This window comes from Aotus nancymaae, unplaced genomic scaffold, assembly GCF_030222135.1.
Source record: "Aotus nancymaae isolate 86718 unplaced genomic scaffold, 86718_ANA_hifiasm-v0.15.2.pri h1tg000067l, whole genome shotgun sequence".
Classification (NCBI taxonomy): domain Eukaryota; kingdom Metazoa; phylum Chordata; class Mammalia; order Primates; family Aotidae; genus Aotus; species Aotus nancymaae.
In genome coordinates, this window is record NW_026988482.1 from 15,571,636 (window position 1) to 15,590,253 (window position 18,618).

The 18,618-nt window shown below is 42.1% G+C and overlaps 1 protein-coding gene and 1 long non-coding RNA gene across 2 annotated transcripts in view; one reads left to right on the forward strand and one right to left on the reverse strand.

Moving 5' to 3' along the window:
- Positions 1 to 229: 229 nt before the first annotated feature.
- Positions 230 to 18,618, reverse strand: part of LSG1 (large 60S subunit nuclear export GTPase 1) — a 31,487-nt gene continuing 13,098 nt past the window's right edge. The window contains exons 7-14 of the mRNA XM_012448958.3: positions 17,339 to 17,515; positions 12,948 to 13,361; positions 11,344 to 11,445; positions 11,115 to 11,258; positions 8,931 to 9,054; positions 5,867 to 5,946; positions 4,116 to 4,289; positions 230 to 1,864 (exon numbers count right to left, since the gene is read on the reverse strand). Of these exons, the coding sequence (XP_012304381.1) occupies positions 1,685 to 1,864; positions 4,116 to 4,289; positions 5,867 to 5,946; positions 8,931 to 9,054; positions 11,115 to 11,258; positions 11,344 to 11,445; positions 12,948 to 13,361; positions 17,339 to 17,515 (1,395 nt within the window). The 3' untranslated portion in view covers positions 230 to 1,684. The remainder of the gene's footprint in view (positions 1,865 to 4,115; positions 4,290 to 5,866; positions 5,947 to 8,930; positions 9,055 to 11,114; positions 11,259 to 11,343; positions 11,446 to 12,947; positions 13,362 to 17,338; positions 17,516 to 18,618) is intronic.
- On the forward strand, positions 14,366 to 17,877 carry LOC135270803 (uncharacterized). Its single transcript, XR_010338951.1, has 3 exons — positions 14,366 to 14,453; positions 15,582 to 15,719; positions 16,195 to 17,877. It is a non-coding gene; the product is annotated as an uncharacterized LOC135270803 (long non-coding RNA).

Here is an 18,618-nt window from a genome sequence, read left to right on the forward strand (position 1 = left end):
AGCTGAAGCAGCCTGGGCAAGGGCAGCCAATGGTGACCGTAAATCCTGGCCGCCTGGGGGAGACAGGCCAGCAGTTCAACAGCTTTCTCTTCTGGGAAGGGCATGTTGCTTGAATCCGGGAGAGGGAGGTCGCAGTGAGCCAAGATCGTGCCACTGCACTCCAGCCTGGGCAACAGAGTGAGACTCTGACTCACAGAAAAAGAAACATAGATAATACCTGAGACAGTAATTTATAAAGAAAAGAGGTTTAATTGGCTCACAGTCCTGCAGATTGTACAGGAAGCACAGCAGCTTTTGCTTCTAGGGAGGCCTCAGGAAACTTACAGTCATGGCAGAGGCTAAGGAGAAGCAGGCACGTCTTCTATGGCTGGAGCAGGAGGGAGACAGAGGGGAGGTGCCACACACTTTGACGAGACCTCACCATCACAAGAACAGCACGGAGGATATGGAGCCAAACCATTCATGAGGACTCTCCCCCATAATCCAGTCACCCCCACCAGGCCCCACATCCAACATGGGGCTGACATTTCGACCAGATTTGGTGAGGACACAGATGTAAACCATTATCAGTAGTGCTTTCATGCTTCTGATTATATTTTGTAACTATGTTATTTAACTATAATTTACATACCATATAATTCACCAATGAATGGTCTTAAGCATATTCACAGAGTTGTATGACCATCACTGCAATCAATTTTAGGACATTTTTATCCTGCAAAAGACAGACCTCAATCTTCCCATTCCCTCCTATACCTAAGCAACCGCTCATCTACTTCCTCTATATAGATTTGCTTATTCTGGACATATTTTAAATAAGTGGAATAACCAGTGAAGATGGGCTAGTTAGTAAATACTGCAGCTTCCCTGCCACCGGTGGATATATGCTACACGTTCCTCAGTGGAAGTGCGCCCCCACTACCCACTAACTGAACACAAGTCCCTTGTTTAGAGTCTGAGGAACCCAACGAGGGCATTCGGAATGGGGAATTTCTGTTTCACCTTTGTCCCAGATGTGTCTCATGAACTATCCCTTGCCATCTTTTTTTCTTGTGATGGAGTCTCACTCTGTAACCCAGGCGGGAGTGCAATGGCACGATATCTGCTCATTGCAACCTCTGCCTCCCAGGTTCAAGCGATTCTCCTGCCGCAGCCTCCCGAGTAGCTGGGATTACAGGTGCATGCCACCACACCCAGCTGATTTTTTTGTATTTTTAGTAGAGATGGAAGTTCATTGGAGTTTCACCGTGTTGGCGTGTGAAGCACTGCACTGCCAGGAGGTTTCTGGGGCTCCCCAATAACTCCTTCTAGTGAGAGCTGGTGTTTCCAGGAGGCCCTCAGTCTTGACATGAAGACTGCTGGGTGCAGCTGGAGTAGGTTTCTGGGGCTCCCCAATAACTCCTTCCAGTGAGAGCTGGTGTTTCCAGGAGGCCCTCAGTCTTGACATGAAGACTGCTGAGTGCAGCTGGAGTAGGTTTCTGGGGCTCCTCAATAACTCCTTCTAGTGAGAGCTGGTGTTTCCAGGAGGCCCTCAGTCTTGACATGAAGACTGTCGGGTGCAGCTGTGCTCCACAAGAGCAGGCCCTTCTACAGTGCCAGTGTTTGGAACAGTTCCACAGGCAACCAGCGGCTTCTGCTCCTTCCCATCTGCACAGTGCAGATGACATTCTGTTGTAGCCCAACTTCACATGTCCAGGTGCTTGTAGAGTCTGCGACTTTTTTCTTTTTTATTTCTGTTGCCATGTTTCTTCCAGGGCTTCCCTGCCCCATTCTCAGAGCTCGCAGTAGCCGCAGTCACTACCCCGCTCCCGGGCTTGTAACCCATCACAGCCTGGACTCCTTTGGTCAAAGCTCTCACATTCTCCTAGGAAAGAAGAGAAAACATTATCTGAGATGTCAGCAGGCTATCCTTTAAGGGATATGCACAGTACTGTTAGTGGATCACTTCAAGATAAGAGGGAGTAAATCACTCAGTGAATTTCCATCCATCCCTTTCACTGGTCCTCTTCCTCTCCCCAGCAGTCTGTCTTGAGGTCATCTGTTCTCCCTCCTCATTCCCTCATCAACTTTGTTTAGTCCCATAGTTTAAAATGCCATCGACAACCAGACTCAGTCCCAGCTGTTTTCTGGACGTTTGTCTTAATATCAAAACTTAACCTGCTTCAACCAAATTAGAAATGGACTCTAAACAAATTTTAAGTTTACTTAGTAAAAAAAAAAAAAAATTACAATATGATTTACAAGTTGCTTATAATAGCAAAATATTACTCTAGAGGCTCCAGTTTAGACATATGAATTATATTAAAATTATGGCAAGTTTTCAGCTTTCCTGTATGTAGCCTTTAGAAACCTGTCAACTTTAAAAATTCAAAATGAATGTTCTGTATGCCGGCTGTAGGCCCAAGATGAAACTTGTGATCTTTTTGCATATTGGTAAATTTTCTTCCAAATACTGGTGCCAACTTGGAAATAATTCACAGTAGGAGCTGCGAACATCTAAGTAACACTCTGCAGTTTAAAGCAAGTGCCCTCGGGCAACTCAATCTCTTGGAGCCCCAGTGTCCTCAGGGAGTGATATCTGCTGGGCCTGCTTCCAGGCTCACTGTGTGAGGCCCGCAGATAAAGCACTGGATAAATAAAAAAGCATTCTCGGGACACAGCTGACCACCCCCTCCTAATCCCTGTCCCGTTTTTGCTATAGCAGTCACTTGAAAACATCTTTAAGCTACGTTGGGTACAACTGTATCATTTACCTCTTTGGCCTGTAGATTTGTCGTTTAAACTACTGCTGACAAATTGTAGCTGTGATATCAGCAACTAAAGTTATCAACATTTTAAAGTGCAGAAGACATTTATGAAGTCTGTTCTTTAGCACTTTCTATCACCAAATGTGTTGGCTCAGAGAAAAGACAACTGACTAAATGGGTGCAAATATTCGTAAATCATAAATCTGATAAGGGACTTGTATCCCAAATATATAAAGAACTCTTACAACTTAATAATAGACGTTTCTCTAAAGAAAATATACATGTGCCAATGAGCACGTAAAAAGATGCTCAGCCTCACTAGTAGTCAGGGAAATACCTATCAAAAGTATAATGCAGTACTACCTCACATGTATTAGGATGGCTACAATAAAAACAGATGGGAAATAATAAATGCTGACAAGGATGAGGAAAAATTAGAAACCTCATACCTCACTGGGGGTAATGTAACACAGCACAGCCACTTTTGGAAAGTGTGGCAACACCTCTAATGTTAAACACGGAGGTACAATATGACCCGGCAACCCTAGTATATACTCAAGAGAAAGGAAATCCACGTCCACATAAAAACTTGTACGCCATTATTCACAGTAGCCAAAAAGTGGAAACAACCCAAATGTCCACCAAATGATACATGGATAAACAAAATGTGGCATATCTATACAATGAAATACTATTTGGTCATAAAAAGGAATGAAATACTGACACATGCTACAACATGGATGAATCTTTAACGTCACGCTAAGGTTGAGCACGATGGCTCACGCCTGTAATCCCAGCACTTTGGGAGGCCGAGGCGGGCAGATCACAAGGTTAGGAGTTTTGAGACCAGCCTGACCAACATGGTAAAACCCTATCTCTACTAAAAATACAAAAAAAAAGAAAAAAAAAATTAGCTGGACGTGGTGGCGTGCGCCTGTAATCCCAGCTACTCAGGAGGCTGAGGCAAGAGAATCGCTTGAAACTGGGGAGCGGAGGCTGCACTGAGCCGAGATCAGTCCAATGAACTCCAGCCTGAGTGACAGAGCAAGACTCTGTGTCAAAACAACAACAACAACAACAACAAAAGATATTATGCTAAGTGAAAGAAGCCAGTCACAAAGAGCACACAGTATGATTCCATTCACATGGAATGTCCAGGACAGGCAAATCTACACATAAAGATTGATGATTGGTTGCAGGGGCTGGCGGAAAAGGGGAACGAGGAGTAACTGTTAATAAGTAAGGTTTCTTTTGCGGGTCATTAAATCCTTTTTAAGGTTACTGAAATGTGTTTATGGCATGTGACACTCAATAAAGCTGTTATCAAGGGTGTTGGCTCAGAGGTTTAAGAAAAGCTTTAAAACTTACTTGATGGAAAAAAGTTTTATCAACTATATTTTCAATCTGCTTTGCTTTTTTATTTCTGCCTGGCTGCATTTTTATTTCATCGCCATTCGTTTTGCTCTCTAGGAGTCGCTGGTGTTGATGCTGAAAAGTTACAGGATCTCTTCCAGGAGGAGGATGGCAGTAGAGCAGCTTACCCTACAAAGACAACACGAATGAGAACAGGGCATCCTCAGTGCCATCCGTGGCCTCAGTGGAGACATCTCCACCCAGTCACACTCTGATGGAGCTTTCTGCCTTCTGGTTAAGTTAGCTGAGTTGAGTTTTGGTTTACTGCAGCTGAAGAGTCCTTTCTCTATAATGGTCAAAGTGTTCGAGAGACCTAGCTCTTCCCATGCCCCCCAGACTAGGATGAAATCTCTTCTTTTCCCTTGGTTTCATTCCCACTCAAGTATTCTTCAGTATACTGACATGATTATACTTACGGTGAATATTTTCCAAAACAAAACTCAAGACACAACTGAACAGTTACGACTAATGGTAATGTTGGGGAGACTATTAGAGTCAGGGGAGTTCCTAGACTCCTGTATGCGGGGTTGCAGGTGCTCACTAGGTGTAAGTCAGCCTCTTTCCATCATAAATGCTCTGAAGGCTGTGACTATTTTTACCTCATCTTTACAGCCTCCATAGTAAGTGGTAAATGAATACATGACTTATCCATAGCAATAGTATTAACTGCTTTCTTCCTGAACTGAAGGCAAGCCCATATGGTTGTCACCATGCTCCAAGAGCTCCACTGATGTGGTCTTGAGAAGGCTGAGGATTTGAGAACCACCAAATCCTCAGCCGGGCACGGTGGTTCACACCTGTAATCCCAGCACTTTGGGAGGCCAAGGCAGGTGGATCACGAGATCAGGAGTTGACACCAGCCTGGCCAACATGATGAAACTCCGTCTCTACTAAAAATACAAAAATTAGCCAGGTGTGGTGGTACGCACCTGTAATCCCAGCTATTCAGGAGGCTGAGGCAGGAGAATGGCTTGAACCCAGGAGGCAGAGGCTGCCATGAGCCGAGATCGCGCCACTGCACTCCAGTCTGGGTGACAGAGCGAGACTCTGTCTCAAAAAGAAAACAAAGCCTAACCCTCACAACTGGTTATTAACAGGGCCCTATAATGCTTACTTGAGGAAAGAATTAAACTTAATACATAACAATTATTGGGGGCTCATTATGTGCCAGGCATTGAGCTTAGTGCCCCCCGACACAATCTCATGACATAGGCCCAGCTCATCTCCATTTTACCATGGGGAAACCCCCAAATAGCATGTTCTCATTTGAATAGGAGAAATAATAATCTCACAGACTTGTTATGTATTTTTACTGAGAAGACACACGTAAAACAGAACTATTTCTGGCAGGGTTAGCTTTGAAAAACTGTTAGCTGTTAATATTATCATTACTAGAGAAATACAGAGCTAGGCATATAAACAGCTTTACTACAAAGACCGTGACAATGATTGCAGTCATAACAAGCAATGGGCTGTAGGAGACGGAAAAGCTGGATGCATAAATTGGTGATTTTCACTCATAATAGGTGTTCAGAGACCTCCATCTTTTAATCCATACAACGTTAACTACCGTAGATCAAGAACACAGCTCCAGTTTCAATAAAAAAATATTTCCTTTATAATCGAACAGGTTGCCATTATCTAAGAACACAGAATGTGGAAAAAGACTTAGGTATTCGAGAGCATAAGAGGCAGGGTTCGCTTACACTGACATAGTCCTTCAGGATATAGCGCGCAGATCGAGGCTGGTCTGGCTGTCCATGCGCTGTCATGAATCCTCGCATATCTGTGAAAAGAATTTTACAAAACCTTAGATGACAGAATATCACAACAAAGACAACTGAGGTGATGTAGCTTCTATTAATAACTATGCATTCTTACTCCTATCTTTAAAAAAATTAGGTATCATTGTAGAATATATTTTGTTTAGCATTAAAAACACTAGGTAATCCAGGAGAATAAACTAGATACTTCTGATATCCTAACAATCACCTAGCACCACGCTCTGAAAGACAAATTCAGTTTCCTCTCTACTCCAGTTATTCCTTCTATCTTTTTATTTTTATTTTTTGTTGAGACGGAGTTTCACTCTGTCACCCAGGCCTGAGTGTAGTGGTGCAGTATCAACTCACTGCAACGTCTGCCTCCCGGGTTCAGGCGATTCTGGTGCCTCAGTCTCCTGAGTAGCTGGGATTACAGGCGCCCACCACCATGCCCGGCTAATTTTTTTATTTTTAGTAGAGATGGGGTTTCACTATGTTGGTCAGGCTGGTCTTGAACTCCTGACTCAGGTGATCTGCCCACCTCGGCCTCTCAAAGTGCTGGGATTACAGGTATGAGCCACCGCACCTGGCCTCTTTATTTTAAACATTTATTCATGGAGGCTACCTGTAGGAGAATGCTACATTGTCAATACTATTTGCAAAACAAAAAGCAATAGATTAAGTTTTCTTATTTAACGATATACCTACATTTTCTTCCCCAGTAAGATCCCTTTACTACTAACTCAATTAGAGGAGCAGCGAAACACAGTGGTTAAGAACATGGCTTCATTTGGGAGGCCGAGGCGGGTGGATCACGAGGTCAAGAGATCGAGACTATCCTGGTCAACATGGTGAAACCCCGTCTCTACTAATACAAAAAATTAGCTGGGCATGGTGGCGCGTGCCTGTAATCCCAGCTACTCAGGAGGCTGAGGCAGGAGAATTGCCTGAACCCAGGAGGCGGAGGTTGCGGTGAGCCGAGATAGCGCCATTGCACTCCAGCCTGGGTAACGAGCGAAACTCTGTCTCAAAAAAAAAAAAAAAAAGAACATGGCTTCAGCAGACAGGCTGGGTTCAAAACTCAGCTCCCTCACATACTAGCTGTCGACTGGCTTTTCCAGGTCAGAAGAAAATAGAATCCTAATTCACACAATATACAAAAATAAATTTAGGCAGATTAAATATCTAAATGTTAAAAAAAAATAAGTATTACAGGAAGATAGTTTTATCTTTTTGGGATGGATAAGACCTTCCCAAGTAAAACACCAAACCCAGTCAAACCAAAAAGGAAATATATGGTCTATTAAAATCATCAACTTCTGTGGGGCCAAAGACACCATAAATTAACATTGGGAAAAACGTGTAGCACATATAACAAAGAACTTCTAGAAATCATTAAGACAGGAACCACATATAGGAAAATGTGATTCCCAGAAGAAATATAAATGGCCACAAAACATTTGGAAAGATGTTCAACTTCACAACTATTTAAAGAAATACAAAGTAGAATGAATGACAGCAATTTTGCAGTATCTTTGAAAATTTACAGCCAGAGATTTTATTCTACATGCACTTGCAGATAGTGAACTCAGAAACTGTGAGTGTGGTCATTTGCTTTTACAAACTGGCTTTTTCCTTACTCTGATTTTATAAGGCAGCATTGGATGAAAAATCTTAAAAGATTCATTCTTTTCAGTTTTATCTGGAAGTACAATCAAATTGAAAGTTTGGTGGAAGTCCACCTTTCTGCATTTTCCAGGCTAACATCCTGGAGAGAGATCTCACCCAGGGTATGCCACTGACCAGCCACCTCACCTTGGGTCAGCTCAGGCTCTGAGTTCAGATTACTCTTAAAAGCGGGGGCTAGGGCTGGGCACGGTGGCTCACACCTGTAATCCCAACACTTTGGGGGCCTGAAGTGGGTGGATCACCAGGTCAAGAGTTCAAGACCAGCCTGACCAACATGATGAAACCCCATCTTTACTAAAAGTGCAAAAAAATTAGCTGGGAGTGGTGGCGGGCGTCTGCAATCCCAGCTACCCCAGAGTCTGAGGCAGGGGAATTGCTTGAACCAGGGAGGTGGAGGTTGCAATGAGTCGAGATCACACCACTGCACTCCAGCCTGGGTGACAGACTCCGTTTCAAAAAAAAAAAAAAAAAAAGGTGGGGGCTAGGAGGTGAGGTGATCTTCAGGGTCTTTTCTTGCTCTATGAATCTGTAATGACAATAGCGTTTAGTATTTCTCCTCTTTAGAGTCTCTACGTTCAAGGTTTGATTAAGTGTGATTCATATCAAATCACCTTTCACCTTTCTCTGCCAGTAAATACTCAAATAATCTGAACTCCTTCCCAGCAAGTGGCAATCCCTTTAAAGGTAAGCCACACATGCATGGAAATGTTCCTAACACTGTTATTTTTTTTTTTAGGTAGACACAGGTTCTCCAGGCCACTTTTAAAGTTTACATTTAAAGTAAGAAATCATAGGTTCTCACGTGGAATTGGGATAAATGTGAAGGTGGGATGGCTGTGGGCTCATTTTAATGTCAAGTAAGGTTTCCGGGGCTGATGGAAGGAGGATGCTTTGTGCCCCTCTCCTAACCAAGCTCCACTCCATCCCGTCTCTGAGGGTTTCCCTGCTGGTGTTCCCTCATACCTCTCCTGTCTCGCTCTGGTGCACATACTCTCTTTCTTCCACACAGCCCTTTTCTTCTTGTCTGGGAGAAGGCTCCAGAAAGAGCCAACACAGCCTAAGATGAGAACCCTGTGCCTGCGCGTGGCTACCATCAAAGCAGCAAATGTCCTAAAAGCTGTTTGCACTTCAGGTTACTTTGCAGGCAAGGCCCGCAGAGACAAAAACATTCACCTGGAAGACGGCTTGAAAATGCTAAAGAAATAGTGTAAATTTCTATCTTTGCACAATAGTGTTTCTAGTACTATTACTATTCTTATTTCTATTAATTAGCTATGCTGTCATCTTTGTTCATGTTTTCTTATGAATCACAACTTACATCCATAAGCTGTTAACAGTTCTTCTGACGTCGGAGGCCGGTGGGGATCTTCATCCTCTCTAGGCATTATAATATTAATCCCATAGGTAACTTCTAAAACATGTCTTGGAATATTCTGGCAAACGTAAGCTTGTCAGGGAATCCATTCTCTCGAACTGCCTCCCTGCTCCCCATGGCATAAGAAACCCACCTCTAGGAACACGGTACTTCGTTACTTGTATGACAATCACTTTCTCCTCTCCAAAGGGAAAGTATAATTATTGATTAATTTTAAAAGACTCAGTTGTTTTTTTCCTTTTAAACAAGGCCTTAAGTTCTAACAACTCTTCCATAGGAATTCTTTTAAAGTAATAATTTAAAATATCTCTGAAGCAGACTTTAAAGATGACACATTTTTACCCTGAAAAGACTGAGCATTTGTGAGACGATTCTAAGTCAGAGATAAAACAAGTAGAGTCTTTGTTTCTAATGTCTACAGTTATGCGGGATGACTTTTCCTCCTTTGTCTAATCTCCTATAGTTTGTCTGAAATTTTCTTAAGCCACTAACAATATTCTGTGTTGTACTATAGTTATTCACATACGTGCCTCATGTGCCCCAACAGACTGATGCTTCATAAAGTCAGGAGCCATCTCCATTTATGCCCTGTCTTCCACAGTACCTAACCTGAGGCTGCCTGCAATAAATAATTCATGTCTAACTATTAATTTGCAGAGAAACTTAAAAGTCCCGGCACAGTGGCTCATACCTGTAATCCCAGCACTTTGGGAGGACGAGGCAGGCGGATCATCTGAGGTCAGGTGTTCGAGACCAGCCTGGTCAACATGGCAAAACCTCGTCTATACTTAAAAAAATACAAAAATTAACTGGGCGTGGTGATGTGCACCTGTAATCCCAGCTACTCGGGAGGCTGAAGGAGAATTGATTAAACACAGGAGGCAGAGGTTGGAGTGAGCCAAGATCAAACCACTGCACTCCAGCTTGGGTGACAGAGTGAAATCCATCTCAAAAAAAAAAAAGGTACATACTTTTTCAAATAGATATATCTATAAATAAGCTGCGGCCTTTAGTTATGAAGGGTCTGTAATTTTACCCTACTTAGAAGCCAATGGATTACTGTGCCAGTTTCATGAAGTCTCCTGTTTTCTGCTAGTATCCACAAAACAATGACAAACTTGTTAGCTTGTAAATAGAGTAAAATCTCAGACCTTGCAAGTTTTTTTCTTTCATTTTCTTTTTTCTTAAAGACAAGAGTCTCGCTGTGTCACCCAGGCTGGAGTGCAGTGGCACTATCTCAGCTTATTGCAACCTCTGCCTCCGAGGTTCAAGAAATTCTCGTGCCTCAGCCTCCCGAGTAGCTGGGACTATAGGCGTGCACCATCATGCCCAGCTAATTTTTGTATTTTTAGTAGAGACAGGGTTTCGCTATGTTGGCCAGGCTGATCTCAAACTCCTGGCTCAAGTGACCTATGCACCTTGCCTGCCAAAGTGTTGGTGATTATAGGTATGAAGCACCATGCCTGGCCCCTGCACGGTTCTTCACAAATCCATCTTTGAGTCCTTTTTTCATGCTGGGGACTGTCCTCGATGCTTTATGTAAGTTAATTCATTATGCTACCGAGAGGCAGTAGAGTTCCTAATTTACTACTTACTAGCAGTAAGGGCTTAGATAAATTATTTAACTTCTCTGTGCCTCAGTTTCCTCAAGTTTGAAGAAATGGGAATAACAGCAGTATCTGCCTTAAGGGTTGTTTTTTGAGGATTAAAAGATACTTGGTTAGGGTTTAGAAAAGCACATAGCAAGCATTCAATATATGTTAGTTATACTGATTAAATATAATCAACCGTGATATAGATGATTTTCCCCCACTTAGAGAAAAGCAAAGTACTTGGGAAGGTTAAGCAAGTTTTCCAAGGTCATTCAAATGGTTAAATGGCATTGTTAAATAGGTTTGCAACTTGGAGCTGAGTATCTGAAACCTGGATTCTTCCGTTCCTACACTGCTGAAATCAGGAAATGAAGTTCGAATTCTGAAGTTCTCATGCTATCTCACGGTATGAACTTGTGCAGATCACTAGTATTTTAAATTCTTCATCAAATCTGAATCGCTCAAATGCCCAAAACAAACCTGAAGCCCTAATACGCACATAACAACTAGAGTGTTTCCGAAGCAGAAAGGATATTAATGATACAGGTGGAATGTGATCTCTCATCTGATCAATTGGGAGGATTCCGCTGCAAGTCATTTCTGCCTTGGTAGACACAAAAGATGGCATCACTAAGCCTGGGCAGTCACATAGGCAGAGGCCCGGCTCCACGTAGAGTGTCTGAAAGACAAGTAAGAGGTCTGAGCTGGGCATACAAGAGATGAAGAAAGAGCTGCATACGAGTGGCAAAGAACCACAGACATACCTGAAAGTGCTTCGTGTGACCGGGTGTGGCAGACACAGATACTTTCTTGTTGCCCATGATAGTGTTGATTGTTGAACTCTTACCAACATTAGGGTAGCCCACCTAGAAGAGACTCAGCAGTTACCACACAGGAAAACAGTGCATCTAGCAAAGACTCAGAGGCATTGCAGATAGTGGCAAGACTAGCATAAGCATCTGGTTACTTCAGAAAATTATTTGAAATCGATGCTCTCTGTGTTTGTTGAGATATCTTTTTTCTCCTGTGATGAGGGTATATTTATTCAGATGTGTCTCCAGTGACAAATGGTCAGGCTATGCACATTTTAATTGTGTAGGTTTTGCTGTTTCATCCCCTTGTTCCCAGCCTTCCCTCACTGCCCCATCTACAGGTAGCTGTTTCCGTCGCATCTTCCACGCTGGGTGAGGACGATCAGATGGACATTTTAATAATCACAACACATTTTTTAAATTTTCAATCACTTTTTCGTTAGAGTCAGCATTCTTGCCTGGCATGTGGCGGGTGATCAATCAATGTTTACAGAATTTCTAGAGTGAGAAATTCAGAAAATGAGGAAGGCTGCTCAGTTTTTCCATAAATGTGAGAAAGAAAGGTACTTGTAGAGAAGTTGAACTTTCTGATACAAATTTTTAGCAACAATATAGAGAATGAAGCTCTAAAGCTCAAAGACATTAAGCAACTTTCCCAGTGTTCATAACAAGTTAGTTCTGCTGCTGCACTGGGAATTACACCTAGGTCTGTCTGACTCCACAGACAACTCTTTTAACTAGTGCAGTAAAATAAGATGCTAATCTACTTTAGTCATTTTAAGCAGGCATTTTGGGGCAGGGGGTTGGGGCAGGAGAGAAGGGGGCTCAAAAATAATTAGGATTCGCTATACTTAGCATGCAACTGAAAAGCTAGGAGACTTTAAACCTGCCACGATCTCCTTTCCCTCACTGTTATATTCTGGATAGATCTTTATAATAAATTCCTTCTCTAACATCTTACAATCTCCTTAGCTAAGGATGGGTCCACCTAGAACCATGCTGTAGCCCCTTGGGGTTTGGGCACTTCCACAGCCACCTCTGGAACTAGGGAATATAAAGCTGGGGATGTGATCTACTTCCCCTATCTGCTATGCTCGGCAGTGTTTACGCAACTAATGCATTTGTCATATTTTGTCCAGCCCCAAGATGTTGGGGTTCTCCCTAATAAGCATCTGGAACATTTACAGCATAAGCTGGCAAGGATCACAGGGTGTCGAAAGAACACTGGGTTGAAGTCTGAAGACAACAATAACATCTCTTTCATTCTGCTCTCTTGGTCCTTCATATGACAGGAAAAGCTTTACTGAAGGGAGACTGGAGGATGCATTTAATGTGAACAAGTATGTTACCAATACAACCCTTGAGGAAGCTGATTCCTTCGAGTTGGGGTCTGTCTGTCCCACTGCCTAATCTCGTGATGCCAGTGGGCACCAAGAGGGCAATGTTCCCTGCGATGCCAGAAGCCTGGTTAGTCTCTGGGGTCCTCATGTAGCTACTGAGGAATGGGGAATAAAGATATTATGTGGTAACAATGTTCTGACATCATGTCATCTTACCAGTCCGACTGTAAGTTGCCCATCTTTCACCTTCTTCCCGGTGTGTAGCTCCTTAAAAAGCTCTAGTAACTCCTGCTTTGATACCAGATGGCTAAAGTTGTGTATCTGCCTCTTCTGCGGGGTGTTCCTGCCCGGAGCCTCAGAATCTGTCATACGGCTTTCCTTCCAGTCCTGGCCACAGTCCTCTTCATCAGGACTGTCTTCTTCTGAACATGTCTGCCAGTCATCTTCCTCTTCCTCCTGACAGTCCTCATACTCACTGTCATCTTCATCAGTAGTGGGATTTTCACTCAGTGAAGGAGAGTCCCTGGCTGGGAGATGTTCGGTCTCACTGTGTGAAATTTCAGCCTCATCGAAACTGGAGTTTTCAAACTCAGTTGTGTTGCTTTGTCTATCATCTCTGTTTACCTCTTCCTGATAAAATAGAAACACTCAGAAGTACATAAGTGCAGTTTCCACTCTAGACAAGATACTCAATGAATTGGTTATGCAAGATGAACAGAGGACAGGCGGGCGCCATGCCTCACCCTGTAACCCCAGCATTTTGGGAGGCTGAGGCAGGCAGATCATTTGAGGTCAGGAGTTTGAGACCAGCCTGATCAACATGGTGAAACCTTGTCTCTACCAAAAATACAAAAATTAGCTGGGTGCGGTGGTGCATACCTGTAATCCCAGCTACTCAGGAGAATTGCTTGAACCTAGGAGGTGGAGGTTGCAGTGAGCCGAGATTGCGCCATTGCACTCTAGCCTGGGCGACAGAGCAAGGCTCTGTCTCAAAAAGAAAAAAAAAAGATGAACAGAGGACAAGCAAAGTTCTGATGGAGACTGAAAGATGAATATAGGGAGGAGACAATGAAAGCCTTTCAGTGCTGTGACAGACAACCATCAGTGGTGGCGCCCTCTTGGAGGAGAGGAGAAATGGGACCTTCCCTTCACTTTTTACTTTATATGTTTCTGTACTATTTGAACTCTGTACACATAACACGTATTGCTTTTGTAATTTAAAATAACTCTTTCGGCCAGGAGTGATGGCTCACACCTGTAACACCTGTAATCCCAGCACTTGGGTAGGCTGAGGTGGGAGGATTGCTCAAGGCCAGGAATTCAAGACCAGAGACCAGGTCTCTCCAAAAACAAACAGAAAACAACAACAACAAAAACGCTTCAAAGAAAGCAAGGGGAAAAGCTTATGTAAAACTTAATTCTTTGGCAGTACATTATTTTGCAATGGGCTGCATAATAAAGCAAAGCATTTCTCAGGAGCAACAACACATTTAACATACTCTGCACAAAGCAAGGGCATACTTTGCCATTTGCAGTTCGTTTTACGTTTGTATTTTTAAAGACAGTGGTTGGCATGTTTTAAAAAACTGCTCTCCTCTCTTAATTGCTTCTAGTAACTCAAAGCACCGTGGAGCACAGATCCGTGTGTGTGAAATGCAGTGGTAAAACTCAGCTCCACATGTGGAAATTTACCAATGAAAGATTCCCTTTGGAAAACGGAAGGTAAAAATCATTTACTACTCATGGGTGTGTTAATTCTTCTGAATCCCTCTTGACAACAAAGCAGAAATAAGGCAGTTTACAGTTACTAATTCTTATCAACAAGGGTGAATTTGTCGGGACTTGAAAGTAATGGAAAGCTTGTATGATTTCCAAGTAATTTTGTATTAGAATGATTAACAGTCACAGAAGGGGGCACAATGAATTCAGTCAAACATGTATCCTAAATCTTAAGAACGCAGAAATAAGAACAAAATGCCAGGAAAAATAGGATGATTTCACAATCAAGCCTGGCAACTCAAAAAGAAACCTGGCTTATGAGAGAGATATAGAATTGGAAGCAAGTTCTATGGTAAATGAGCAGCGAATGTAAAGAAGTCAGTGTCCTCACTGTGAGCTCTTTTGAGTCATTTTAAAATATGAAAGAAACAGAAAAACAAGAATGTGAACTGAACATCAATGTGTAGTAGAAAAACTACAGCTGGGAGCAGTTCAGCCTCAGGAGAAGTGGTGAAGACAGTAAAAGGACTTTGCCATAATTAAGTTAAAAATTAAAAGAAAGGAAAAACTCAGTCTTTTGGGGAACACAGTGCAATTTCCAGGTGACCAAAGGAAACCCAGAGATACTCAACTCAGAATTGGGCTCTGTCTTTTGAAAAATGTCACATTTTTCAGAAGTTGAAAACTGAGGTTGAACAACAGAAGCTGAACAACTGTAGAAGATGAACCCAACTTTCAGGCAAGAAAACAGTGAATATCAAGCTACTTCTATACGTTCAGGTTTGATACCCAAATTACAGATATGGTTACAAGTAAGACTTCGCAACCTGAGAAATGATGGAGAACAGCAGAGTCCAGAAACCTTGGGAGAAGCAAATGGCACCTAACTCTGAAAAAGGAGGAAGGAATTACCTTCCATAAAGTATACGCTGTCAATCCAGTGACTGACATTAAAACAGTTCCACGAGTTACCTGGTGAGCTCTAACAATAAGACGGTCGTCAACAGGAGGCAACAAGAGTTACTGATCATGCAAAAAAGTTCATTCATTTCCCTTTGTTTTCAACTACTTGATTAGTAAATCAAGAAAGGCCAAAGCTGCAGAAACTAATCTCTTTCCCGTTTTTTACAGGATTATTGCATCAGAGCACAGCAATATAATGATAAGTATCTATTTTAAAAACTTCAGTAAGACAATGACATCCAGAAAAGATCTGAAACAACAGAAATAATGGTTTAAGAGGGTGAACTATTCTTCTGTCTAAGAATGGTAAGCATCTATACTTAATGCTGAGAAGATTAAATGAATTAAATATGTAAAGTGTTTAGAACAGTGGTGCGTGGTAAAGAATATGTTTTAATTAACTTATTACTTTTACGGGTTAGTTTTAATTAATGATGGTAATAACTATTATTATTATATTCGTGTGAATATATCTATATTCACATAAAAACGCTTCGCACAGAGTGCTGATAGTAAGTCCACAGGGCTGTATCCTTGGTCCTATCCTGTTCAACAGTGTTATCAGTGATGTGAAAATTCACAGCTAGAAGGTAAGGAAACGCTAACTGCACACTCTAAGATGAACTCTGCCTTGGTACTAAACCATTAACATATTTAAAGGGAACAGCACTATCCTAAGGTGAGATAAAACAGAACGAATGTCTTTCTCTACACGTAAAGATGGGATGAAGTTTGCTTAATAAGTCTTTTTTTTTTTTTTTTTGATATTTGACGGATTCAGTTGCTCACAGGTTCAATGAGCCAAGAGCAAACAGCTTCTGAAAGGGGATGAACTAACAGAAACTGAATGAATGTGAATATCCTGATCATGAGAAATATGAGTGCTCTGTATATGCCCTAGGCAAACACCACCTGGAATAACGTATTCAATTAGGCGTGGCCAGTTTTAACGGCAGTCCTGACGCAAGCAGACAGGCACCCAGGATGGGCGCCCCGGAGCTGGTGTCTATGAGGAACACGAAAGCAGAGAATGCACAGCTGCAGGAGAGAACTGAAGGGACAGACTCCTCGGATCAAAGGGTACAGCGGCTGACTTCCTTCCACTGAATGGAAAAACTTTCTAAATTTTGAAGCAAAAAGGAACGAGTTACCTGGTTTCGAGCATCCTGTGGCTTAAAGTAGTCAAAGAGAAATATGCAACTGTTTGACAGGGACGGGGAGGAAGAAACTCCTTCCCAGAGACAGAGATGAGAGCTTATAAACTGAGCTCACGGAGAGGAGGGTGCTGTATTCATAACCCAGCTAGACACAATACTGAGTAGTCAACAGATGTCTGATACACAGACACAGGAGACAAGGACATGGAAAAAGACAGTACTTCGCAAGTCTCTCCACCTCTACAATTATCACTGATTTCTTTTCAGTTACTATTTTATTCGAAAGTGAAAACAAAGCCCCAACGACTTCTGCAAAATTTGGGTTACAAGATTAAGAAAATAATGTGGTATATCTTAATTTAGGGTTCTCGGTTTCTTTGTTTTCAAAACAAAGTCAAAACGGATTCTAATCAAGTCCTGAGAACTGACTGCATCCTTCAGTTGCACCCTGGTGTTCTGACGTCTCTTAAAAGCAGTTACAAGGTCACTGTGGAACTTCCTATACAACTTCCTGCCTATAACCTTTTTTAAAAATTAAAAAATATAGCTAATATCAGTGTGTAACAACAGTGGAAATGTCAGACTATCCAATAGCCACAGAGAAACTGACTTTGTAATTTACTTTCTATATGTCATCCTAATCCAGCACATGGGAAAAACCCTAATTCCCATAAATTTCCGATAAGAATAAACAAAACACAAAGTATATTAATGAGAAATCAAAATCCTCCTCTTTGAAACCCAACCGAGAAAAGTCCCTCAGATTACCTCAGAGTCAGCATTCAGGTGAATGGCTCCGGCCAAAGCTGACCAGAAAATAACCTTCACATCTTCTTTTTCAAAGTGTGTGGCCCAGGCACTCCGCTGCTCAGCAGTCAGCAAGTCTGCCTTGTTGATCAGAATGATGTTCTCCTTATTGGCATCTATTTCTTTCACATAACATTCCTAAGCAAGACAGAGATTTAGAAAGACCTCTTCAAACAAAGAAAAAAATGAAGCTAATTATATGGAAGATCCCAATAAAAGTTTTTACTGCCCCCATTTTTTTTCTTCTTCTCTTTTCCACCCAACTCCTACAGACTGCCCCGTTTTAAATCATATCCTAAATTTAAAGATTTTTAATCATGATGCATTTTACTAATCCTTTCAGTAAGCTTTGAAAAGAAGTTCCACCATTAATTTTTTTTTGAGATGAAGTCTCGCGCTATCACCTGGGCTGGAGTGCAATGGCGCGATCTCGGCTCACTGCAACATCCACCTCCAGGGTTCATGCGATTCTCCTGCCTCAGCCTCCTGAGTAGCTGGGATTACAGGCGCATATCACCCTCTCCGGAGAATTTTTTTAAGTTTTTCAGTAGAGACAGGGTTTCACTATGTTGGCCAGACTGGTCTCAAACTCCTGAGCTTGTGATCTGCCCGCCTCAGCCTCCCAAAGTGCTAGGATTACAGGCGTGATTGTGTAATCACCATCATGTAATCACCAAAAATATTAATGGTGGGTGTCCAGCCTACCATTAGTATTTTTGTTATTTAAAAATAATCTGGGCCAGACATAGGGGCTCATGCCTGTAATTCCAGCACTCTGGAATGGCGGAGTGGGGAGCACTGCTTGAGCCCAGGAGTTGGAGACCAGCCTGGGCAACATGTCAAGATCCTGTCTCTACAAAAAATTACATATATACAATAGTAATAAATAAATAAAGAATAATATATACTACAGTTCTCAAAAAGAAATATGAATACCTCACATGTTATACAACGTTTTGTTAACCCAAAACTTTATTACATTACCTCAAGGGATTCTCACACCTTAGTTATTAACCCCTGTGGTGTTTCATAAACTTAGCTCACTTGTAAAATACCACAGGGAGTCATAACTGAAGTGTGAGAAGAGAGAACTTATGGGATGAATTAAAAAGTGAACTGACCAGCAATATGCTAAAATAAATAAAACGCTATTTCAACGGGTGTTTCCTGAAAAATGGGAAACTGGCAAATGCCTATTAAGTGGCTTCTAAACTAAAAGCTAGAAAGCCCATGTAAGTGTC